General features: G+C 41.5%; 1 protein-coding gene across 8 annotated transcripts; it reads left to right on the top strand.

Annotated features, from left to right (window-relative positions):
* Positions 1-2,584: 2,584 nt before the first annotated feature.
* On the top strand, positions 2,585-24,807 carry MFF (mitochondrial fission factor). 8 transcript variants are annotated; one of them, XM_062499269.1, is made up of 9 exons: positions 2,585-2,718; positions 7,000-7,217; positions 8,098-8,270; positions 9,254-9,342; positions 12,738-12,812; positions 15,924-16,082; positions 21,671-21,733; positions 23,694-23,778; positions 24,142-24,807. In XM_062499269.1, exons 2-9 carry the CDS (start codon positions 7,001-7,003, stop codon positions 24,271-24,273), a joined length of 993 nt encoding a protein of 330 aa, XP_062355253.1. In that variant the 5' UTR covers positions 2,585-2,718; position 7,000; the 3' UTR covers positions 24,274-24,807. The 8 variants fall into 8 exon arrangements, 7 of the variants coding, with proteins under 7 accessions (XP_062355253.1, XP_062355256.1, XP_062355254.1 ...); XR_009933470.1 differs by lacking the exon at positions 24,142-24,807 and having other exon boundaries at positions 21,048-21,733; positions 23,694-23,774; XM_062499272.1 differs by lacking the exon at positions 12,738-12,812.
* Positions 24,808-24,929: the final 122 nt, after the last annotated feature.

Genomic DNA, 24,929 nt, shown 5'->3' with positions numbered 1-24,929 from the left:
TTGAGAATAATGAGCAAATAATGGGGGCTGTATTCCGCTAAATACAGCCAAATAAAAATATTTTGACTAAATAAAAGACCCATTTCCGTGTTGGCTTTTTTTTTTTCCTTTCCAGTACTAATGGTGTTGTCTACTACCTGTGAATACCGAAAAAAGTGTTATCTGATTAAAACACAGGGAGTGGAGTTTGTCCTCAGAAAGACACTCCTCTCTCTGACTGGGACCACACTGCAAGTTTAGCACTTGAGTGTGAATACCCACCTGGATCTCTGCATGCCAGCTTTCTTCCTACATATATTCCTACATAGGATGCTGTGATGAGCTGGGTTTTTCTTCTTATCAGCTGGTTCAGGGCTGTTCTGGATTCAGTATGAGAATTTACATTGCTAACGGATAATTTATACTGCTGACACGCTGATGGTTAGGTTGTTGCTCAGTAGTGTTTACTCTAAGTCAAGGACTTTTCAGTGTCCCATGCTCTGCCAGTGAGGAGAGGCACAGAAATCTGGGAGGAACCATGGCTGGGACAGGTGCCCTGAACTGGCCAAAGGGCAATTGCACACCATAGAACATCATGCCAGTATATGGACTGGGGAAGTTATCTGGAAAGAGGAGGCTGATGATGGATCAGGGACAAGCTTGGCATTTGGCAGCAGAGGGTGAGCAATTGTGTTGTCATCACTTACTTACGTTTTATCCATCACATCACATCACATCTTACTTAGGCTTTATCTCCTTCTCTCCTCCTTTTTATTACAATTATTATTAGTAGTATCATCATTATTACTACTTTGTTTCAATTATAGAACCATTCTTGCCTTAACATGCGTTCTGTTTTATTTTCTTGATTATCCTCCCATCCCGTGGTGAGGTGGGATGTGGGGAGTGAGTGAGTGGCTGTGCGGTGCTCAGTACAATCAGACTGTGTGCAGAAAGAAAAAGGCACAACCTAAAATTATTATCAAGAGTTCAGCATGAAAATAAGGAAGACAAACCACCAGAACTGTGTTGTATGCAACATTCTTAAGGATGGCCTTTTAAATCAGTGATCTGAAAATCAAGGATATCTGCAAACTGCCAAAGAAAGTTACTTGTGCAAGGACCTATACACAATGCAAAAAATGGAAAGAACATCCTGAGGAGGGAAGGGATACAGCCTAGTGCAATTCTTTCTGAGATGGGACAGAAGACGGGCCAGGGGCAGTCGTCAGCCTCTAATGGTAATTCTTAATGTGATACTACAATAGAAATCCCCACCAGAGCTTTTCTGGAGGATTTCCCATGACTCAGAACAACTCAAGTGACTTGTCTGTGACCACTAAATTTATTAAGAACAGTCACGTTCAATGGAATGAAAACAGTTGCAAAACTGATCTCAACATAAAATTATATATGGGGAATCACAGGAGAAAAACTGTTATTTCTAGTGTGCTTGAAGAACCAATTTTTAGACCGTAATTGCTCTGGGGCTTTCTTGTTTGTTTTTATTTTAAAGATGAAGTCCTTTTGCTAGTTTATAAAATGTTAAAGGAGAGGTAAAATTGAAGACTCCTCATAGAGAATGATGAGGATTGCCTGGTAAGATGGTGTTTGGGGCCCAGCTAATGTTTCAAGGCGGCCAAATACAAGATCAAATGTAAGATCTTAAGGCAACTCCTGTATCATTCTCAGTGTTAGACGACTTTTATTTAGTAGGAGATCATATTTCTGACTACCTGCCTCTGCAAAACAGTGCTGTTGATATTTGTGAAGAGCTGAATTAGCAAGTTGCAAGCTTTTAATCAATACGTGCTTCTGTGGTGGAACTGCTACACTTTCTGACCTCCAAAACATTGTAACCATAAATCCAAAGGTAGGGAAAGCTCTGAGCCTGCTTTCAGCTCTTTTAAAAAATACCACATATATATTATAGCATCTTTCATTGCATTTTCCTGTATGGAGTTGGAAAATTGAGTTACGCCTTGAAGCAGCAGCTCCTCGGTTCTGTGAAAATCAGTCTCAGGAAGGGTCAGCTAATGCTGTCCTTGGAAGCCTCATAGCTCCGTCGGGAGCTGGGCAGAGCTGGCGTGTGCGCTGGGCGTCAGCGGGGCAGGAGAGGGATGGCTGTCACCCGCGTTTGGTGACACGTGTGACGGTGACGGGCGGCGATGGCCTCGGGCCAGGCAGGGCCGCGGGAGCTGAGCGAGCGGCCGGGCTGTGCCGGCGGGGCTGCCCGGGAGCAGCGGCTCAGGGCTCAGCGGGCTGGGGCCGCCAGACGCGCCCTGCAGCGCCCCGGCTCCTGCCCGTGCCAGAGCTCAGCACGCACCCGGACACGCTCTCCATGCACGGGGCACACGCCACCCCTCGTGTGCCGGGCTGGGCTGGGCTGGGCTGGGCTGGGCTGGGCTGGGCTGGGCTGGGCTGGGCTGGGCTGGGCCGGGCCGCTCCGCCTCGCCTGGCGGGGCCGCGCTGCGGGTCACCTTGACGGGAACCCCAACGCGCCTGCGCAGAGCGAGCCTGCCCTCAGTAAAGATGGCTGCCCCCGGCTCCCTCATACGTCAGGCACCGGCGAGAGCAGCTTCCGCCTGCCTGCAGCCACGTGACGCGCGGCCCTTACGGAAGCCCGATGGGGACGCGCAGGCTGCGTTTGGCGGCTGACCCGCGGAGCGCGGCGCGGTGCCGGGGTGCCTGACGCGCTCCGGCCTGGCAGCGCTCCCCGGCTTCCTCTCGCCGCACCGGGTGAGTACGGGCCGCCGGGGCCTGGCCGCAGCGGCCCGAGTTCCGCTGGGAGGGCTCGGCCTGCTCCGGGGGGCCGCAGCCGGCCCTTCGCCGCGCTCGCAGCCACAGCCCCTTCAGTCCGTGTTTCCCCTCTCCGCGTGTCCGCTCAGCCCCGGCTCCTTCAGCTCCCGTCTCGGTTCCCGGCTGCCAGCACCGCCCCCTGCCCCGGCCCGGGGCCCCTCGGGCTGTGCCCCTCTGCCGGGGTCGCTGCCGTAGGGGCGTTCGGCAGCGGGACAGCCGCCGGTGCCGGGGGCTCCGCCCGCCCGGGGGCCGAGGCCGCGAGCTCCCCGGTTCCCCCGGCCGCTATCGGCTGGCCCGCCGTGCCGACCCTCCCTAAAGGGGAGGAAGCGCCTGCACCCTCTCTGTTTCCGAGCGCTTTGAATGCCGCCACAGCGCAGCGAGTAGTTGGGTGTTCCAGAAAAATGGTTGTCGGAGTGACGTTTTCCTTCTAACGTTCTGGAGTATCTTTTTTCTTATTAAAAAAACAAATTTAAAACTATTACGTGTCAAAACATTCTCCTGGAGTAAAACGAACCTGAAAGAATGCAGCCTTTAGTGTTTTGTGATCATATAGCCTTGCTCGTGTGTATTAGGAACATTTTGTTGATGTCATCCCAGCGCTAAGGAGAGGCACCGGTGTATTGTGTGAGTTCAGCACCTATAACTGTACTTTGCAGAACACCTTTCCGTGTTTAGCCTCCGTCTGGTGCTCCTCTCCCTCAGACTGTTCTGTTTCTGCTTTGTTAGTTCAGGGCCTTTCTGATCTGTATTCAGTTCTTGGGCCCCAGAACAGGGTCCTTTGGGTCCTTAATTTGCATCCTTAACTTCACTCTGAGTCTTCCTCTTCCCCTTTTACTTGTCCAAGGGTATCTGCAGGCTTGCCAAGGGAACACTTTGTAGCCTGTGTGCACATGAACAGAGGATCAGTGAAATAGCCATATCAGGAACAAACAGTAATGGAGCTGGAGAAGCTACAATTTGTTCGGTATGGTTGTAAACCCTCCTCTGAGCTCAGTGGTGACAGAGCTATAATGTTACCAGAGCTCATGGTCTTGTATCTTGGGCTCCGCACTGTGCAGAACGTTAGGGGTTGCAGCACCGATATGGCCAATGTCTGATTACAGCCAAAATGCTGCCAAACAGTCATCCCTCACATTTGTATGCATTGCTTCATGTCTTCTGCTCTTGTTTAGGAGAGGGAGGTACTCCTATGTCTTTCTGAACATGTAACTCATTTTCTATAACCTTTTTTTTCCTCTTTCATTATCATCCTCTGGATTTCCTCCTTCCTTCCTTCCTTTTTTTCATTAAATGCTGTTGATGCTCGTTTGTACCTTGGCTGTTCTGTGTATTCGTCCTGTAATTGTGATTGGATTTTTATTGTCTTGCAGTTCTCAGACTTCTATTATGCCTCTTTAAGAGGCACTTAGTTCTGTAAATATAAATTTTGTAATCCTCAATGTCCTTATATATTATTAATGCTTTCTGTAAAATGCTTTGTGTAACAAGGACATTGCAGAACACATAACTTTGGTTCGTTCAGAAGCTTTGTTAAAATGTTTTATGTGTTCATGAGATCTCACTGTTTCTAGTTTCGCTGTTCTCTTGTAAAAAGGAGTAAAAATTGAAATCACTCTGGCAACAAATCCAGTTCACAGTAACATGAAGTAGACAAAGAGTAGGAACATACCGAGGTATTGCATCTGTAGGTCCTTGGCAAGTGCTGCTAAACCCACGCAGTGCTATTTAGTTTATAAATACTTTCTACCACTGTCTGGTTTTGTGTAGGTTTTGCCTTGCAGCTGGAAAGCAGTTGTTGTGCAAGCAGACTTGTGCCCAAAAGCCACACCAGGCTGTGGGGAAGCTGTGGTGCAAACACTGCTGCAGGGCAGGGATACTTGATCACTAAAACTGGAGCCAGCCAGGTGTTTCAAAATGAGAGTAAGCAAGCAGGGAAGCACTTTTTGTCACACGTGAGCAATAAGTGTGTTTGAAACTGTTGCTAGTCAGTACTCTTGTACTGTAGGTTCTTAAAAATTGGACTCTCTCTTGACATTATTATTTTTATGAGATCGGGAAATGCTTTACTGATCACAGACAATGTTTAAAATGAAAACCCCTTCTGGAGTGTAGAAATCTCAGAAGGCTGTGTCTTTTATTTATGTCAATGGCTGATCTAGACAATGTCTTGCAAGAGGGACAAATCTAGTTTGCAAAATCAAAGGTGGGGATGAAAAAACTCCATGTGAAAAGGTTAAAATTCTTGAAGTGGCAGATGCTTAAGTGTCTCTTGGACTGATATAAAGTGCTTATTCCTAATTAACTGGGTTGTTTCGCATTCTTTCACTTGATACAAACAGTGAGAATTAGTACAGGTGGATTAAATGTGCAGCACTTCAAATATTTTGTTTAAAACGCATTTTTATAAAGATTACATAGACCTTTTTTTAAGATTACGCAGTGGCCTTTTTGCTTGCTCCCTGATCACTTGTTCTCCTACTGTGCTACAATGACACTTGGAGATTACTGAGGTACTTAGTTTGATCTGTGGAAATAGAAAACCTTGCAAATAGCACTGAGGCTGGGAGGATGGACTGCCAGGTGATTGCTTCTTGGGTATAGTCAGCGTGTGTGCATTCGTGTGTTACACGATCCAGATCCTCTCTGTGCCTCTGTCCATTGTCTGAAGGTTACTCAGGGTTTTATTGATCAGTATTGCTTGGTGGGAGGGAAGGCTCCTGGGCTGTCTCACCTGCCTGGTGGCTGCTCTGCACTGAGGCCTTTTGCTCTCTGAGTTCTGCACGTTCAGCTCAGCAAAGTGCACGTGCAGCAGCGGACCCGGCCTTGCTGCCAAAAATAGCAAAGGAATGTAGTTGCAATTTTAGCGGCAAACCCTGCCTTTTTGCCAGGATGGGTTATTTCATTTAGGGACCTACTTAAGCAACACCACTCAAAGATTTTGTGCTAGAGTAAGTCATGCTTCACATAGGCAGGTTGGCCAGGAAAGCTATATTTACATGTCGTATATGTATAGAAACTTTGTTTTCCTAATCTCACCCTAAAAAACTTAATCTCAGTTTGAGCTGTTGACAAGTCCCCCAGCCATTGCCTGGATGAAAAGTTTCCCACAACCAATTCTCACAGCTCAGTGTTTCCTCTGGGAGCCCCTTTCCAGGCCCTGTCCAAATGCAGCTGCAGGGTGTCTCTCAACCCAGCCCATTAGCATTATCTGGGTCTGAGCCATCAGCAAGGCCCACTGGCCACTGCCCTGGTAATCAACTTCTCCCAGCTGTCTGAGGTCGCTTTCCAGCCACCCCCAGGCACAGCTCTAGGATTTCTTTTTCTCTCGACCCTCAGTGTAACTGCAAACTCCCAGTTACCTTGGTCTTTGACACAACTCCCAGCCATTGCATTAGTAAGTTTCTCACAGCCCAGTTTCTAGGAAACTCCTCCACTGCTTCATTTGAAATCCCACTCCTTTTCTAGGAAAATGTATATATAAAGTATTGGCAAACTGTTTCAAGTTTAAATAAAGTCTTGTTCTCTCTCCTCTTCATCTTGTATCAGTTCCATAAGAGTAAGATGCTAATTTACAGAAAAATATAGATGTGAGAAGTTTAAAGAATTGCTGCACTTGGGAAGGGTTATGAATATTCCCAATTTTTAAGCTGATTTGACAGGCTGTTGATAGGGAACTCTGTCCCTGTAAGATGGGGTAAGATCTGGGTGGCTGACAGTGAGCAGGAGCCTGCTGCCCAGGCTGGGTCTGTTCTGTCACTCCCCTGCCTCAACACGTAGTTTTGTGAGACTTCAGCCATTTTCCCCACCACCAGTATACTGGATTTATGTAAATGCAAATCAATAATTTCAGTTTCTCACCAATCCTGAATAGATTTCCTGTCAATCCTACCGATTCTTTGATATGTTTGTTTATGTTTCTATTTCTGCCAGCCAGTGCAGGAGTAGTACCTTACCTGCAGAATTTCTGGGTCAGTTTGTTTTGGTTTATTTTGTTTGTCACGGCTCAACTTGAGCATTGTCTGCAGTACCACTTTGTTCTTTCATTGCCTGCGCCTCTCAGCGCTTTGTGACTACACTTCCTATGAGTTTGACTGCTGCGTAGTTTGTTCCTTTAAATAAGGCTCTTCGGCTAGGATGTGCCACTTCCCTGGCAGTGCTAACGAGGCGTCTCCTTCCCGCTGGGGTTGCTGTGGGGCTCAGGGCTGTGCTTTCCCTCGGCAGGATGAGCGGGGCCGCGTTCCCGTCCCCCGCTGCCGAGATGGCCGAGATGAACCGGCTGCAGTACGAGATGGAGTACACCGAGGGCATCAGCCAGCGCATGAGGGTCCCCGAGAAACTCAAGGTGGCTCCTCAGAACTCCGACCTGGACAAAGACAGCCAGGAAGGATTTCCAAATGCCAGCGTGACTATGCAGGTTCCAGAGAGGATTGTAGTGGCAGGTATGTCTGCATCCCAGTGCAGGTGAAATCTTAAATTAGTTCCCCAGATTTCTGGATGGAAAAAAATATATACTGATGTGTCATTATATTAAAAAAAAAAACCACAAACCAACCTGTAAAATGTTTTCTGGCGTTTTAAGAGTTAAAGCTCTTTAACTTGGGAAGTTTTTTAAAGTGAAACTGTTTCATGAATAGTTTTGGTGTAGCTTATAATGGAAACAGCTGATGAATTAATTATGAACAGAAGGTTTAATTGCTGATGTTTCATCTTACTATGTTATTTTTGGAGAAAAAAAATTACTGTTTATCGATTTACACCTGATTTTTAGTAGTTAACTGTAAGCTAGAGTAACTATAGCAAATTTGGGGGATGTACTTTATATTTGTCATGCAAAAAGTGTTTGATTTTAATCAGAATGCTAATTTTGCTAAGAATCTGTTATGTGTGGACTGTATCATATTACTTTAGTATTTGTGGTTATGGGCCTTACAGACAGATGCATCTGACAGATACAGAACTGCTAAAGGTCTAAGAGTTTGCAAAATGTGTGACATGCATGTATTTTATGCTTTGGTGTCCCCAGTCAAAGACACCACTGATAGGACTGTTTCTTGAGTGCTCTCACTTGCATAATGGTTTGATGTGGTTCAGGGTCACTCAGGATCATTGTCCTCAGAGAAACTGCTCAAATAAATGCCAATGTGGTCTTTATGAGCACTTTAACAGTAGTTTTTAGCATACAAGACCTGTTAAAGAAGGTTATACTTCATCATTTGGCATAGGCAGGAGAAGTTACTGCTGTGATGTCCTTTTAGACTAAGCGCTGGCCTTCAGGCCTCAGAACAATTTGCTTTCTATTGACAACTGATGTTCTTGCAGGTAATAGTGAAGACATTCCATTTTCCAGACCAGCAGACCTTGACATTCTTCAGTCTACTCCATTCAAACCACTGGCATTGAAAACTCCTCCCCGTGTTATTTCTCTTAGTGATCGACCGCTAGATTTTTTGGACCTAGAAAAACCTCCACAGCAGACACCTCAAAGTGAAGAGGCCAGTACTTATTTTGGTTTTTACCTTAGATGAGAAGCATTGTACTAAAGAAAGTGAAATGACCAGTGATTTCTCTACTGTGGTACAGATCAACTTGGTACTGACATATGTTGGGAAAATATAAAAATATTTTTATTAGTGCTATAGTAGTTCTGTTTAGACTTTGAAGTGGCAGATGGCCTGCGATTGCCATGCTCAGCAAGCTTACTCACTACTTACAAAAAAATAAAGTCATAATTAGAACTACTCAACATACTTCTAACAAAAAAATCCTTGTGATGAAGAGAAAGCTGCAAGGGTATTTTTTTTAATTTATAGAGTATCAGAAAAATATAAAATTCTTGTAATGTATATAGTTATACATTATAATGTATAATGTGGTTAACTCCTGGACTTCATAGCCAGATGATATAAACACCACACAGACTTAATGAGTTTTAACAAAACTCTGACGAAAACAACTTCAAAGAATGGTGTAACATTGGGATCCAGATGAATAATGGCAACTGACACTTTAAAAATTGAAAGTTATTTATGAAGCTGCATATTCTGTAGACTTATAAAAACAATAGAAATATATTTCTCTCTGGTGATAGGAAGTAATCCCAGAATGGGTAAGGCTGGAAGGGACCACTGGAGGTGATCTAGTCCAGCTTCCCTCAGCAGGGTCGTCCTAGAGCATGTTACTCAGGATTGTGCCCAGAGGGCTTTGAGTATCTCCAGAGAATATTCAAAGTTCTGTTGGTTCATAATTTTGACATCAGGTCACGCAGATAGGTAACAACAGGACTGCAGTAAATTTGGAGATTGATTTTACATGTACCAGCATCAGGTCAGTCGTCAGTTGTTTCCCTCCTAATCACTGTGAAACCCATGAAAATGTGCCCTTGTATCTGAGGGCAGACGTGCCTGACAAAGCAGCCTGCACAGTGCTGTGTCCTGGAACTCCCTGGGTTTTATGTGTGCTTTGCTCCGTGCTGCAGGTGCGCTCGGTGGGAAGGCTGAAGAGGGAGCGCTCCATGAGCGAGAACGCCCCGCGGCACAACGGGCAGCTGGCCCGCACCGACTCCGTGTGAGTGCAGCCTGCGGCACGCTTCCCTTCTTTCTCACCTCCTCCTCCTTGGCTTTTCCCGACTAATGTTTTGTATGTTGTGGCAAGAGCATCATTTTAACTATTGTAACGCCAGCCTTTTTCTTCCTTTTCTATGGGTTTCGTTTAGGGCGGTGACTTCTTGCACAGTGGATGGGTGGAAGTGTTTGTGAGCTCACAGCTGGTTTCACCAGCTACCAGGAATTGTTATTTTTAGGAGATTTTTCAGTTTCTGAGTCGGTGTAATATTTTTCCCCCTGAATTTTCAGGAAATGGAGTTCTTTTTGCATCAAAATGTTCTGTTAATATTACAATAATTTTCATTCATAGGAGAAGTACTTTTATTTCCTCATAAATATTAGAATAAGTAGTTTTTTCTGTGGTGTCACTGTGCTTCATGTATTAGAATCCATGAGTATATATATCTTAATCTTTTCTGACTAAAGTAGCAAGGAAGATTTAGAATTGGAAACTTCACCTATTGTTACCATCCAAGGTAGCAGTTCTTAGGGTGCCTTCTGAAGACACACATGTCTGTAAGATTTTATTAGATATGATAGTCTTGGACTAATCATGGCTTATTCCGAGTCACAGCATCTTACCACCTGGAAATAGTTATAGTTTTGCAATATAAGACTTAATAATCTTTTATATCTGAGTTTTAATACAGCTGCCATAAGGAATACTTGCCTTAGGAAAGGCTTTAGATTTAAGATTTGAAAAGATGGGATTCATCTGTCCCAAAGTAGATTGTATAACACTATTGCTAAATCACCATCAAAATAAATTTTCAGTAACTAGAGGGAAACAAGTGCATAACCTACTTAGGGTCTACCTATTTTTAGTCTAAAGTAGATCAAGTGAATTATGCCCTAGAAATGCCTGTTTCCTTCTGTTTACATCAGGGGCACTAGGAGGTACTATGTGTACTACCTGTTAATTTGGCTAAAGTGAAATGTACTCTGATGCACGTTCTAGACATGTTATACTTCTCCTTCTTTTCCAGATATTCATGGAAATATTGTTTCATATCTTCCCCTTCTTATTTGATCAGACTTTTGGTTCATACAGGTTTATAGATTGCACATATCTAGGTGCTCAGTTCTGCAGAGTCACACGCATTTACTGAGCTGGTAAAACTTAGATTCCCATCTTTAAGCTCCTGATCAGCTCAGTCTCTGGGTGTTCTATCAGCCTCCTTGCTGTCCAAGTTCCTTGTGGTGTCACAGTACTGGATACTGTGGTATCCAGTAATGTCCCATTGGACTGGACACACAATAATGTCACTTCAGAATGGCTTTCTCTTACCTATCTGGTGGTTTGGACACAGTACATGCTGGAGTACCACGGTCTTCATGTGATGGGAGTTTTCTGTGGAAGTATTTCTTCCTTTCATGCTACCAGCTCTGCTTTGCCAGTCTTTGATGTATTGCACTTAAATAGAAGTCACTTCAAAAAAAATGGAAAAAAAAACCAGACGGTAAAGAAATTCTTGGAATTTCTTGAAATTGCTTTAAATTGCTTTACACTTGATTCCTCTGTTACTTTAGTCTTCCAAAAGTCATGGGCCATGCCAGCAATCTGAGAAAATAGTAACATCAGCTCTGCATGTAGTTCCTGTCAGATTTCTCACACTTCTGGCCTTCTTGAATCTGAAAATCCTAAATCTGTAAAATTCACCCATGTGCTTTGCTGTCACTCAACAGTTATATGTAGAATTACTGGGTTTGCATTGTCTGAATGTTATTTGCTGTCACAGTATTTTAATCTACTATCAGTCCTTCAGAGGCTTAGTAATACAATAAGCACCTGGAATCCTGTAAATTTAAAAAGGCTGTAATCAAGAAAAATATAACTGGCAGCTGGCATGAGTCAGTTGTCATTTACAAAAGCCAGGAAATTATGACACAGCTGGAGATCAGTTTTCCTCACTTGGTGCCCATGCTAGTGCTTGATAAATTCTGTCAAATAAATCATAATTCCAATGCCAAGTGCTTTCTATTGTATCTTTTTGACTGATCCAAGATCTCTTCTCTGGCTTATGAGATAAATAACAGTTAGATGATATTGAGCCTTCTGATCTGTATTCTCTACTGCCCATGTGGAAGATATCCTTCTTCACTGCAGTATTCTGCACTTCTGACCTGCAAATGATGTATTTTAGTGGAACTTCATTTTTCTCTTGTCCTCCCAGGTGCTTGTTTTCTTATGACAGAAGTTGTGCTGTGTCTAGTGTTAGATCATCTGCTTTGAAATCACAGAGGTTCCTAGAAATGGCTTCCTTCTGTCATAATTGCTTCTTCTGATTCAATATGAATGCTCTGATGCTGAGTCTGACAGTTCTCCCTCATCTGGATTTTGTCACTCTCCAGGTGGAGAATGTGACTTTGTATCTGGGTAGCTCTCAGGAGAATGTGCTAGGAATTCAGATTGTAAAAACACCATGGTCACAGTGGAACCTGTGTGGCTCCCACAAATACAGGAAGACCAGGCCTTCTGTACTTGGTGAAAAAAGTAAACTCTTGGTCCTTGTTTCCTCACAGTTTAAGCCCTCACAACATATGGTGTAAACTGCAAGAAAAGAAGACAGGTTTCATGCAAACCTATTCTTTGCAGTACAGAAAATTTAATTGTGCAGCTGTTGCTTCATATCACCTTGAAATTCCTTTACCATCTGGAAATACTAATTTTACAGTTAATTACAAAAAATACAAGAAACTAGCTGCTCCTAAAGTTCTTATATCCAGTGTTGTTGGCTGAAAAAATAGCTTACTTCTGCACTACCAAATGCTATGGTGCTCTACCTTGACAAAAATCAGCTCTTTGTTTTTGTGCTTTGGTTTGGTTCACATCTTCAAATAGAAAAGGAAGTCCACATGGGCTGCTCATATGCTGTGATGAAGATTGAAGAGGTGCTTGGAGCACTACCTTTGAAAACCATTGTTTTTCAAAATATGACTGCACTTCTCAAGTTTTAGTCTAGGACACTGTTGTCCTCCTTGGACAAAATATTCAGACTTACTGTGTGAAATTCCAGTGTTTGACTTAGAAAGTGACAAAATTAAACGTTCTGGAATAGATTGTGCAAGTGAGAGTTGGCTGGGCTCCCTATCACAGTGTTCTTTACATGCACAAATAGTGATTTCTCCTCCATTGTCTTTCTCTTCTTGTCATCCAATTGCATGCAGAGACAGTTCTGAGGATTTTTTTGGCAGCTGGGCTTCACTAAAGTCAGTAATTTTCTAATGCTCTTAGAAATCCTGGGACTAACAAGTACCTGCTGGTACAATAACTGTCTGCGTAGCAAATAACTCTCTAAATTACAATTCTTCTATTTCTATGGATGCTTACTTAAGAGATCACAATTATTATTCAAGGTGGCACAGATCAGATACTGTCCCAAGAAATAAAATGCCACGGTTCCAGTCACCTCTTTCGACTAAGGATTGCACGTAAGCCTGAACGTTACCTGGTATATGAAAAACAAGAGTGTGTTTAATTCTGTAGCTCTATGCAGTACTAATATTCTAAGTACCCGTAGTCTAGAATATAAAATTTGAAACAGCTACACTGAATGTGTGGTTTGTAATTTTGCTCCAGGGTTTCTCAAACTTGGCCAGATTGTTTTCCTCTGCAAAGAGCATAAGGAAAAACACCTGACAGCCAAAGAAAGAGACAATTAAATTTCAAAATAACTTTAATTGTTTTGATGGTTTTTTTTGTGGCTAGTTTTGAATAGCTGGAGAAACAAAGCTTTTTGTTTGTTATTGACAGCCAGTGCCGAATGCAAGGATTCCATCTGTACTGGAAATCACCAAACCACCAAATGTACATGGAAAAGTGGGCAACACTTAATTTTCTTTTTGCTCCAGCCTTTTCCTTAGAAAACACATCTTTGTAAAGAGTTCAGTTTCACAGTTTGAGAAATTCTGTTCCTCGTGCAAGTCATGGAGGAGAAGGTGATGATGTGCACGTCTGTTTTTGTGCTTGAATTTAAAGTAACCTTAATTAGTTAAATCTGTTTACCTCTCATTTGATCCTACCAGAACTACAACTCAGAGAAATACCTGAAATAAAGCCTGTGTACACCACAAATGCTTTGAGGAGGTTTAGGAGAGATTACTCCTAAGATAAAAGCTGCATATACCAAAATGGGACTGTGTTCTTTCATAGTAATGTCTGTCATTCCGTCTTGTTTGACTTGGTTCCAAGCTCTGGAAATGACTAGGGTCTGTAACCAGGGAGGAATAAAATAAGTGGCTGACACTGTATATAAGAATTATTTTCAGAGATGAGAAACAAATTATACCTGCAACTAAGACCATTGCACTATGAATGGAGGAGGGAAGGGGGATAGCCACAATGTCTAATGATAAGTACTCATACTCCATATTAGAAAATTTCCTTACAGCAGAGATTTATGTTTCTTATGTTACCTGGGCTGATTTGTGTATCAGGTCATTGCTTCATAATATTTCTTCTCCATGGTCTCTGACATAGTCCAAAAGATTGCCAGGTGTTTACAGGACAGCAATTTCAAATTCAAATTTCCTGAAAAGGGAAAATAGAAGAAAAAATTTTTTTCTTCTCTCTCTACCCCCTGTCATGGCCTTTGTGCCCTTCATAGAATTAGTCTCATTTTTTAATTTTTCCTTATTATATAACTTTGAATTTAATCAACATGTATAACTTAACTCTAGAGAATTCTGTGCAATTTTAGTTACAACTGGGATTTTTCTTTTTTTTTTTCCTTTTAAATTTTTTAGCATCTTTTTAGTATATACAGAAGTCTTTGTATGCAGATGTCATTACTGTAGTATTTATAGTAATACTATTCTGGGCAACAGGAATTCCACAACATTTTCTGTGTTGCAGTATGTTTAAATATTATTTGCTACCTTTTTTTTTTGTTTGTTTGTTTTGTCTTTCACCCTATTGTGTACGTCTCTGAAGTGATGTACAGGAAAGAGTAGTTTTAATGTAAAACATACTGTGAGTTCAGGCATTAACTCTTCCTTCGTTTGCCTCAATCCAGCAAATCCACAAGGAGTAAAAATTCTGATAAATTCATTTGAGTTGAATTATTTTCAATTTGCCCCTGCTGCTTGATCTTTTTCTGCTGAATATTGGCATTTCTAGTGCAATTCTGAAGAAAAATGTGAGGATGTGACCACTATTACTGATTACAAAGTAGAAGTCATCATAAATATAGAAGAAAGGTAGATTCTACAAGTGTGGGAGAACAATAAAAGCTGTAAGGAAGCAACCAGATATTTATTGAAATGTAGTCTTTGGCAGCCTAAAAAGATACCTGCCCTTGAGGTACCAAACCATGACCAGTACCAGCCAAGCCCCAGCTGCTGCAGTCTGTGAATGTCCCTTGAAGCCCAGGATGCCTGAGCTCTGCTGTGGGTGAGATGACATTCATGTCACATTCTTTGATTCAGTCTGGTCAGTGGAACTCTCAGTCCTACTCAGTTTTGTGATCTTGCTGACAGCCATGTGCAGAGCAGCTCTGTTCAAAGTAAGAGTAGCCACAGAATTCTGACCCAGCTAGAGATTAGCCATATATCAAACCAACTTCCAAGTTGCATTAATGTTTTATTAAAATGACAAGATCAAAAAGACTGACATTTTAAATCCAAAGCTGTTGTAGCAAAGCACAAGTGTCAAGGAAATGCACTGAATTATGGGTGCTAATCTAGGGATGAAAACTAACCCAGGATTCAGAGGGTACAGTGGCTTGCACTTGGTTTGCATGTGTGTTAATATTTACAATTAAGTTAAGACTAATTAATTCCTATTAAAAAAGCAACTCACCTCTAATAAAATTTCCGGATTAAAAAAACAAAGAGTCTTGCTGTGTGCAGGAAAAGTGAGTAGTCACTTTGAATGTGAAGAAACATAAGCAAATCCTAGGCAGTTTATCAAAATTATTTTCTCTCTGATATGTTTGAAGTCCAGTACTGCATATTTTAAACACTGTTTTTCTTCATAGTCAACAAGTTATATCATGTAACTTGTTGTCACTGGGATGTGAATTTTATACTGTTTCTGGAATTTGTTGCAGTTTGCATTTGAACTCGTTCATGTGCAAATCAAAATACTGTCTTGATCACAGCTTCCAAAAAAATTTGTTGAAGGGATTTTGTGAGATTCTCCTTACTGAAAAAGGCTTATGTTTTGAAAAGAGACGATGTGTGGGATTTTCTTAAAATGCCAGTGCTTGTAAAAACACTCCTTTCATTGGTGTCAGTGGGGACTTGAACACTGACTTCAGCAGGTGCAGAGCTTGCTGTACAAGCACTTTCTAGGACTTATTTGTAGAACAGCAAAACTGTGTCCTTATTACTACCTGTGTTTGTTTCTGATGAACATGTGTAAATGCAGCTCATAATCCCCACGCTAGTCAAATTTGGGACTGTTACTTTACAGAGGTGGGAGAAGGGTAAACCAAAAGTGAGCGATAAGCATTTTGGAATGGTGTCTATCTGAAAAGCTTTTTTTCATTTAAAATCTGACTCTAGTATTTCTCTCTTCATTAACTGTGCTTGTACGAACAGTGTGACCCCATCACTGCAACAGGCTCGTGTCTGTCCTCCCAATATGTTACCTGAAGATGGAATTAATCTTTACTCTGCTCGTGGCATTTTGTCGTTTATCCAGTCTTCCACTCGTAGGGCTTACCAGCAGGTCTTGGATGTGCTGGATGAAAACCACAGGTGATTGGTTGTCACTGATTCTGCCAGCTTCTGCTGCTTTGTTTTTCTTTGCTCCTTTTTAGTGGAGTTTGGTTTCTGTTTACACAATGATGAGATGAAATTATTTGCTTTTGCTTTCCTTTGCTTTCACTATTCATAAGCAATTTAAATGTCCAAAATTCACATTTCAAAATGCTTCTGTTTCAAATCTAAGATTGTTTTGGTTTCCTTCCAAATAAAAATCTAGATAGGAAGGGTTAGCCTGTGGCTGCAAGGGGTTGTGCTGTTCTGATATTATCAGTGTATTCTGCAATTAATACTTGACCATGAGCCTGCAAATTTACAAGCCTTGTTTTCTGCTTTTCTGTTGGTGAGCAGTGGTGCAAATCAATAAGATTGGGTTGATGATGTCATAAAGCATTAAAAAATTGTGTAGAAACAGGGTAGACTATTAGAAGGCATTGTAGACTACTTTGATAATGTGTCAAGACTTGAAACTGTTATGGTTTATATTTATATATATATGTTATACATATGTTATTATGGTATATGGAATAATTCTGTCCACGTGGCTGATGGTGGCCACCCTGTATGCTGAGAGCAAAAAAGGCAGGGGACACTTAGGAGTTGGTTGCTCCTCTGATTATTGCTGTGTCTATTTTATGGATAACTTGACACTTGGAGAGTAATGAATCAGAACAAGCCTCATGGCAATCCCTGTGTAGTTATTTCCATTCTCTTCAGTGGAGTTTTGCTCACCTGGTGTATCCTTGGACTGTCTGGATTTGGGATTTGGAAGTGTTCCAAGACTGGCATGTTTAACACTATAGAGACATTCCTAAAAACTAATAATGGCAATATTCATTTACCAAAAGGTCAGCTGTATGCCAGCACAGAAGTTCAGGTAACAGTTGCACAGTCTCCAGTGTAGGGCTAGCTCAGACCTCTGGGGCTTGCCAGGATGTTGAATTAGTGGAAATGATTGGTGAGAACTCTGGGAGGGACTGTTTATTTCTCCTGCAGTCCTTCAGCATGGTCTATGCCTGCAAGTTCTTTGAAATTTGCCATCTGCCTCTCCTAATGTCTTAGCAACACACTTACTGTGTGTAGCGTGAAGTTTAAATTATTTGCTTTCTAGTGGTTTTGGTAATGAAATGTGACTATCAAGCCAATCTTACTGTGAATGTCTGTGTGTTTGCAGTCACTTTCCAAACTGGCACCTCCTGTAGCTCACCATGGTTGCTGACCTGACAGTATATAAATGCCCATATTAACATTCCTTAATTGTAAAGAACTCCAGTCTTGCTGGCCTTTGTGTTCTTAAACTGGGACTCAGAAAAACAAACAAAATTGGTTGCATAGAGACCCTTGAAATACTGTGAGTTGGTTGCTGAATTAATGAATTATTTAATCCTATGAAATCTGGGCTGTAGCTGTTAAAATTTTGATGCCTATCTAACAACTGTTGAGCATCAATGTTTGGGGTTGTTTTCCTTATCAATATTAAAATTATAAATTTGTTTTGACAAATGAAAGCTCCCAGATAAGAAGAAATCATACTATGAGCAGTAGCTCTTATGGACCTTGTGCCAAGAGTCCTTGTTAAAATATAGATTGGAACTGTAGCCCTTTTCACAGTCTGCAGTGAAGCTAACAGGTTTTATTCCTGGCTTCTTTTATGCATGTTCTTGCCTGTGTTTTCTTGGATTTTGGAAAACATATCCATATACATACATACACTTTCAACTTAGTTCAATTATCAGAAAAAAAATCTATGATTCTGAATACTTCAAAAGCTGCATTATTCATCCCAATCTGAGCTGATCTTTGAGGTGTTCTCACTAACCTTCCTAGAAGGAATGGGAAACCTGTTTCTAGTCACCTGTGAATAAATAGGTGCTAAAATAATGAACTTTTCAATAAGGTGAAAGTGTATTCTTTGTGGCTGGGTGGTTGGACACCCACCATTACAGCTGGCGTGGGAATGTGAAATTTGGATTATCCACTTGCATGATTGCAAAATATTGTTCATTTTAAATTGCTCCAAACCTGCACTCTGTTCTTTTGCTCTCTGTAATGTGCTTTCTATCTCAAAGCCTTACCTATTTTAACATTTTATGTTAATACTTGAAGAGATCTTTTAAAACTAACAAGATCTGGCTGTTTGTTACTCACTGGAAGTATTTTTAACTTGTTTTATAGCTTGTCTTTTTTTTTTTTTTTCCCCCAAACATTTTCCAATCTACTAAAACTGCTAACGGTAGGTGCTGATGGTACTGCTGCAGATAATGAGTTATGCCAGCACTGCTCACATAAAGGGTTATTTAAATGAGCAACAATTTAATGATCACTGTTTACTCTTGCATTTCCATCAGCTTGGACAAGGACAATAGGTCAGTTTTGGTTTCTAGTTCTAACCATCTTTCTGTTTCAATTTCTGTGGAATGACTGTAGGGCCTACCCCTAGTGTTCTTTAAAGACTGACTTTTTATGCTCTAGGCAACAGAAGAAAATCTGAAAACAAACCAGCCAAACAAACAAGCCCCCAAAAACCTCCATGCATTCAAGGAGATTTTAGTGATGTCTTAGTGGCAGGAAAAAGAGACAATTTCATATCTGTACAGACTTGTTTTGAAATCTGTACTTTATGTAAACTGTTCTTCATCTCTTGAGTCAGTACATTTTATTTAGGAGGAAGGAGCATGGGAATTTATAAGTTCCTTTCTTTAGGATAGTCCTTTCTAAAAAGACACTGTCCTTTTTAAATGCTAAACTTCATCCACATAATCATATCCTGAGATTTTATAAGATCATTTTTTATATTTAGAAAGTTAATGATATTTTTCATTGTAGAAACAAAATGGGAAGCACGTTAAGACCATCAATGAGGGCCACACTTGACTCTGGCCTGGGGTAAGAGTAGTTCAGAAGGAAATGAGATGGGTGTGCAGATGTGAAGGAGATGGGAAAGACAGCTTTGCTGTACTGGAGTAACTGCTGGCAGCACTGGGACAGGCAAGGGGGGCACCTTGAGCCAACCAGTCCTGTTTGTACTTCAGGAGCTCACCCAGCTCATGGCCAGAGCACATCCCTTTATCCTACTGCCCATTCTTATGGTCTTGCTTACACTTGCAGAGGTGTTTTAAAGGACAGCCAGAGCTGAACATGGCTGCTGCCTCTGCTGAACAAAGAGTGTGTGCTGGCCCCAGTCCTCCTTTCACAGCCACAGGAATGATGGAAGCTGGACCCAGGTTCTTGAATTGTCCATTCCTTGTTGTTTCCCTCCCAGACTGTGTGTTTAGGTGCATCCTCACTGTGGAAGCAGCAGAAGACAGACCAGGTTCAGTTGCTCCTTGCCTTACTGCCAGTTTTCCCACTGGTATTAAATTGTATTCCTGAGCATTCCCTTCAAGTCTGAGGTTGCTCCTGTATTTGCAGGGATTACACATGACCTTGGTGTTATGGCTTCTTCTGGTCATGCACTAACGTTTAAGATGGAATTGACATAAGTAGCCAGAAAATTCAAAGTTCTCATGTACACTTATTTTTAGAAGGCCTTTTAAAGGCCATTTTAAAGGCATTTAGTGGCTTGCCTATATTATACTTGTACAGTCTGTATTTACCAAAAGACTTGCTGCTAATTTTTGGGGTAAGGCTCTCAGTTATGAGGCCACTGTGATCTGTGTAACAAATTCTCTGTAAAAAACCAAGCAAGTAGAAGAGGTGGGGCAATATTGTGGTATTCCTTTTGGGTCCACCTGTAATGAAATAAAATGTGAACTGTAAAGCAAAGGTAGAAATCACCTGCAGCTTCTTAACAGCCTTGCTGTGTTGGGAAGTGGGATCAAAGACTTTAGTTTAAGTTGCTGACTTGCACAGATTCCACAGTGCCCTGGGTTTGTGCCTTGCTGTGGCCCTCAGCTGTCCCTAAGCCTGTGGCTTTCCTGGGGAAGGGTAGCTGTGAATTAGGACTGATTAATTCTACAACAGCTGTAAAACTGTTTTTGCCAAAAGATAGCATAGAGGCTGAACTTAGAGAGCACTTGAGACTGTTGTTCTCATTACACAGAATCCAAATGTCCTGTGTCAGATGATGTGGGAAGTACCTGCTGGATACTGGCACTGGCATTCACAGATCTGCCAGTTTGTTACAGGTGACCTAAGTTCTCAGAGAAATTCTGTGACCTTATCCATAGCTGCTGTTTGCTCGATTTCTTACACTGTCTCAAAGTATTTAGTTGCAGCATCTGTCAGAGGAGATTTTAGACCAGCTGAATTATTTCTCTGGTAAGGAATAGTGGGGTTTTTTTGACAACTTTCTCTGAGACCATGTACATTTAGGTAGGAATATTTTTACATTGCATGTATTGGAGTCTGGCCTTTCTGTTTTATAAAGCACATCATGCTGGCCTGAGTGCTAGAGAGGAGAGCATTGTGGTGTGCACATGTAGTGCTTACTGGACTAGGACCTGGTCCCAGTAAATAGTTATCAGGTAGCAGAGTTTGCCAAAGCTCCTAGATCCTGATCTTTTGAAGTGAAGCTGGTGACTGTGATATTTTGCATGGTTCTGGCTGGTTTCAGGCCAGGCCACAAGCATTGTTCCAGCCACCTTGGCACCAAAGCTCTGCCTATTACACAGACCTGCTGGAAAGATTTTCATACCTAGATTCTCTTTGTCTTCAGCTTTATAGCCTGCAGTATACGTGGGTTAAATGCATGGTGCAAGCATCTCCAGTTGGCTTTGAGAAAATGAGAGAGATTGAAAAGAGATCTTGGGCTCCTGCAGAATTTGTTGCACACCTGTGATGTGGAACCCTAATGCCTCATTACCAGAGGCACTGGAAACACGTAGCGTCAGCTTGTCAGAGGGTACTGCTGCTGCTCACATGTGAACTGCAATAAAGGAACTTCTCATTGAAAACTTTATGTCTATTAGAAAGTTGCAGAAGTTAAAATAGCTCTACCTTTTCTTCTTCCCTTCCCAGAAAGAAAAGGGAAAAAGAGCAACAATTGCAAGGATTTTCAAGACATCTGCTTGAAGCCTGTAGTCACTTCTCCCTGGAGAGATCTACCTCTCTTCAGACTATACATGACCCTTAGGCTGCCAGCCCAAGTTTTCTGAATTACATCTAGCATAGATGAATACAGGAAAGGCAAATCTCCCCTTTCCCTGCAGGGAGCAGAGGATGATTAGAAGGGCTTTTATAAGTATGTGTAGTACATTGATTGATTTCCTATTATTGTTGGGTGAGGTTTTAGATTTGGGGGTAATTTTTTTTTTTTAAACCTGAAGTTTCCCATGTTTATAAGGCTGATAATATTCACCTTAGCTTCTATTCCAATAGTTTCTCTTCTGTAAATGAAGCTGCTTCATCAAAAAACTTGCTTATGTGTCTTAGCTGCAAAAACATTCAGTGTTGATTAAATTTGAATTAGAGAAATATAAAAGTGCAATTTACAACAAAATAAATTATAGAGGTTATATTGAAACAGATTATATCTGGAAATAGTTTGATGTTCCTTTGTTCTTTGTGTTTTACCTCTTATCTCTTTGTTTGTCATTTCCTGTTTCTGTCTTGTGCTTTCAATCTACCAAATCCTGCTGCAGGCCAATGTTACGTGGTGGTTCAGCTGCTACCACTTCCTCTAACCCTCATCATGACAACACCAGGTAAAGAGCATTTTTTTGTTAGTCATGATCCACTAATTCTGAAATTCAGATTTCTATTTCCCTCTTTACAGCGATGTTATTTTAAAACACAATGCTCATTTTTGTGCTGCCTCTCAACTCTTGAGACGTTTCAGACCTTTTTTCCTTCCCCATCCAAGACGCTTGCCCAGATCTCAGTTGTCTGGTAGACGCAATGTGCTGCAGAACACTGGCTCAGATTAATGCCTGAGGGAAGGCTCTTATATTGCATGAGTTGCATAGCTCAAGTATTTGCTATTTAATAGGAAGCTTGCTAGAAAAACTTGGCCTTACCTCACTTAATCTGGAGGTGCTGTCAGCCTGCGCTTGTTTGTTGGTTGCAGCTGGAGGCCTTTTCACTGCTGTTGTCTCGGCGGATTGACATCATTTCAGTGAACCTGGGCACAAGATTGACACATAATCCCATGCTCGGGATGATGGGGAAAAAATAGTCCTTTCACATCCATTTTTCCCATTTGCCATTTAGACTTCAGTGCTTTCATGGAAATGGGGGTTAGATTTGTGTTTAAATATAACCTGGACTCAAACAGATGATTCTTCTCTAACTCAGGAATTCAGTTACCGAAATGATCCAAGAGATACCTCAAGGGGTTTTTTTTTTGCTGATACCTTCTTGATTTAGTACTTGGAATGGTTTGGAAGTTGTGGAGCAGCAGTGATACACTGTTATATGTGAGCTGGGAGGGAGGCCTGTGCATCTCACTGAAATGCTGACCCTCCCTGCCTTTCCCAGGAGAGGGTGAGGGACAGCTGTGCTGTAGCAGTTCTTACTTAGAAACAAAGTATTGATAGGCAGTGATACCTGGAAACACAATTCGTTGGAGAAGAGAGGCTGCTTGAGTTATGGGCATTCTACAGAAGTTTCAGGAAAGTGATGGAAGAGCCTGCAGTGCAAACGTGTTGTCTTCACTTAAGTTTCTGCACATTCTGCAAGCTCCAGGAATTCTACTCATATTCTTGTAAGTTCAAGTTGATGATAACTGTCATTAAATGCTTAACATTCTTTTAGGTGTATTTGTTGGGAATTCAGTAGCCTTGACATTATTTGGCTCCATTTGTTTGCAGCAGTTGTTCATGGGACCCCATGAGAAAGGAAGTCAAGGGGAGCTGATACTGGAAACTTCTTTCTTTTTTAAGACAGAAAGTGAGAAGCTCAGGAGTAGGTGGAGGATCAGGAACTGCTTTACGTGTTAGTAGTTGGAAATTAATCTGGTTAAGAGCTAGCACTTGGATGATCAAAATACAAACCTATGTAGACTCTCTTCCACTTCCGAACTGATAATAAATGCTCTGTATTTATTCAACTTGTCCTGGAGTTGGAATAATGCTTTTTCTGACTTGCTGCATTCAGAAAACTGAGACTGCCCTGGGAACAAACTTTCTAATGCGCACAAAGTTCAGCAAACAGTGAGTGACTCTGCACTGGGCTTTGTTTTCCAGATTTTCTGTCTAAAATAGAGATTATTGTGACTGAGGTTCATAATCTCAGTAAGCATCCTCTTGGGATGTTGAAGTAGGTACTGAGCATAAGACACTTCACAAGTCTTGTTATTTCTACTCTTGGCAGGTCTCTTGCAACTTTGGCACTTTAGGTCAGACAATGTTCAGGTTTCATGGATCAGTAAACTGGAAACAGTATTTTGGGGAACTGTGTGTCAGCAGGAAGTTTGTCTGTGTGGAGAATTTTAAGTGTGGAGAGCAATCAACCCGAATTTAGTCAAGCACTTACCCACTTCATATGTGTTTGTGCTTTATGCAGTTAGGAACCTATTGAAATGCAACTCTGTAACACCTGCAAAAAAAAAATAAAAAATTCTTGTCTCCATCACCACCAAAATATAATCTACTAGAATGTTGATAAAATCTGGTGCTTGCTGATCTGCATGGCTGAGACAGCTGAGCCCTCTCCTTCATTTGATAGATACGGTCTCTCCAATTTCGATACGACGCTCGAGGGGACGCCAGATGACATGACAGTGGTAGATGCTGCCTCCTTAAGAAGACAGGTATGTAAAACACAGTAGTTGACAACGTTAGGACAAAGCTGTAGAGGTAAAATGGGGGAGGAGGTTTTCTCTGTGACTACAAAGGTACCCACAACAGGCAAGCAAAGACTCCTCTCTATTCCCCTGCTGGACTGCTCTCACATATCATGTATTATTCTGGGAGTCTGGAGAATCTGACTCTGTTTCTGTTCCTAAATAATAGGGACTGCACGATCTGATCACTACTGATTGAAGACATAAAGTCAAATTATCAACTGTTTAACATCTGTTTGTTTGAGATACTAATTTTACATGGTTATTTGGAAGCTTCTAGAAAGTGTGACAACTTTTAATGAAATATTAAAAGCCTTTATTTGTTTTTAGATAATCAAACTTAATCGCCGTCTCCAGCTCCTGGAAGAAGAGAACAAAGAGCGTGCTAAGAGGGAAATGATCATGTATTCCATTACTGTAGCTTTCTGGCTACTCAATAGCTGGCTTTGGTTTCGGCGCTAGACACAGCTCTCAGAAAGATTTACTAGTTGAAAACACAAACAATTTGCAAAACTCCTCGTTTCTGTTTCTGATTGTATGCTGTTTTTTAATGAATACACTGGAAACTTCCACCACAGATAAAGGCTCTAGAATAGCAGTGTTAAAGGGACACCTTGTTCAGTTATAACATTGAATAGATTTGCATTGCAAATGCTGCAGTATCCTCCTTTGCATGCTTCTGTGTAAACATGGACCAGCCCATGGAGAGTCTCCTTCATGCAGTGTGAGTGGTCTCCAGGACTAACCACTGGGGGTTTTGTTGTGAAGCAGATGGAATGGGTTTGGGGAAAAAAAGCAAACAAAAAACAAAGGAATAAAAAGTCATTTTTATTGTTCTGTTGTTAGATGCAATTAAACAATTGCACTAGTTTTCCTTTAGTCGAGGTAGTTCTGAGGTGTGCCATAACCAAGGAGTGTGTCCTGTTTCATGAGTACGTTCCTTGTTTAAGTACATGTTCAGGTACAATAATAAAAGGAATTCTTTGCTAACATGCAGATTGTCCAGAGGTGTGTAATATGTATTTTTTTTAGGTTAATTTTGCAGATGTTTTTCTATAAATTACATTTTTAGCAAGTTAGTCTGTGAGTGATCAAAATATTATGGAGTACAAGATTTT

Source organism: Cinclus cinclus, chromosome 10, assembly GCF_963662255.1.
Source record: "Cinclus cinclus chromosome 10, bCinCin1.1, whole genome shotgun sequence".
NCBI lineage: Eukaryota > Metazoa > Chordata > Aves > Passeriformes > Cinclidae > Cinclus > Cinclus cinclus.
The sequence above is the reverse complement of the archived record's forward strand: the minus strand, read 5'-3'. Positions and strand labels throughout refer to the sequence as shown.

What these genes read in the sequence shown, in the direction of transcription:
- MFF (XM_062499269.1), top strand. Translation starts at nt 7,001, where the DNA reads ATGAGCGGGGCCGCGTTCCCGTCCCCCGCTGCCGAGATGGCCGAGATG. An exon ending in AGAGAGGATTGTAGTGGCAG is followed by an intron (nt 7,218 to 8,097) that starts GTATGTCTGCAT and finishes ATGTTCTTGCAG; the next exon opens with GTAATAGTGAAGACATTCCA. An exon ending in CCTCATCATGACAACACCAG is followed by an intron (nt 21,734 to 23,693) that starts GTAAAGAGCATT and finishes TTCATTTGATAG; the next exon opens with ATACGGTCTCTCCAATTTCG.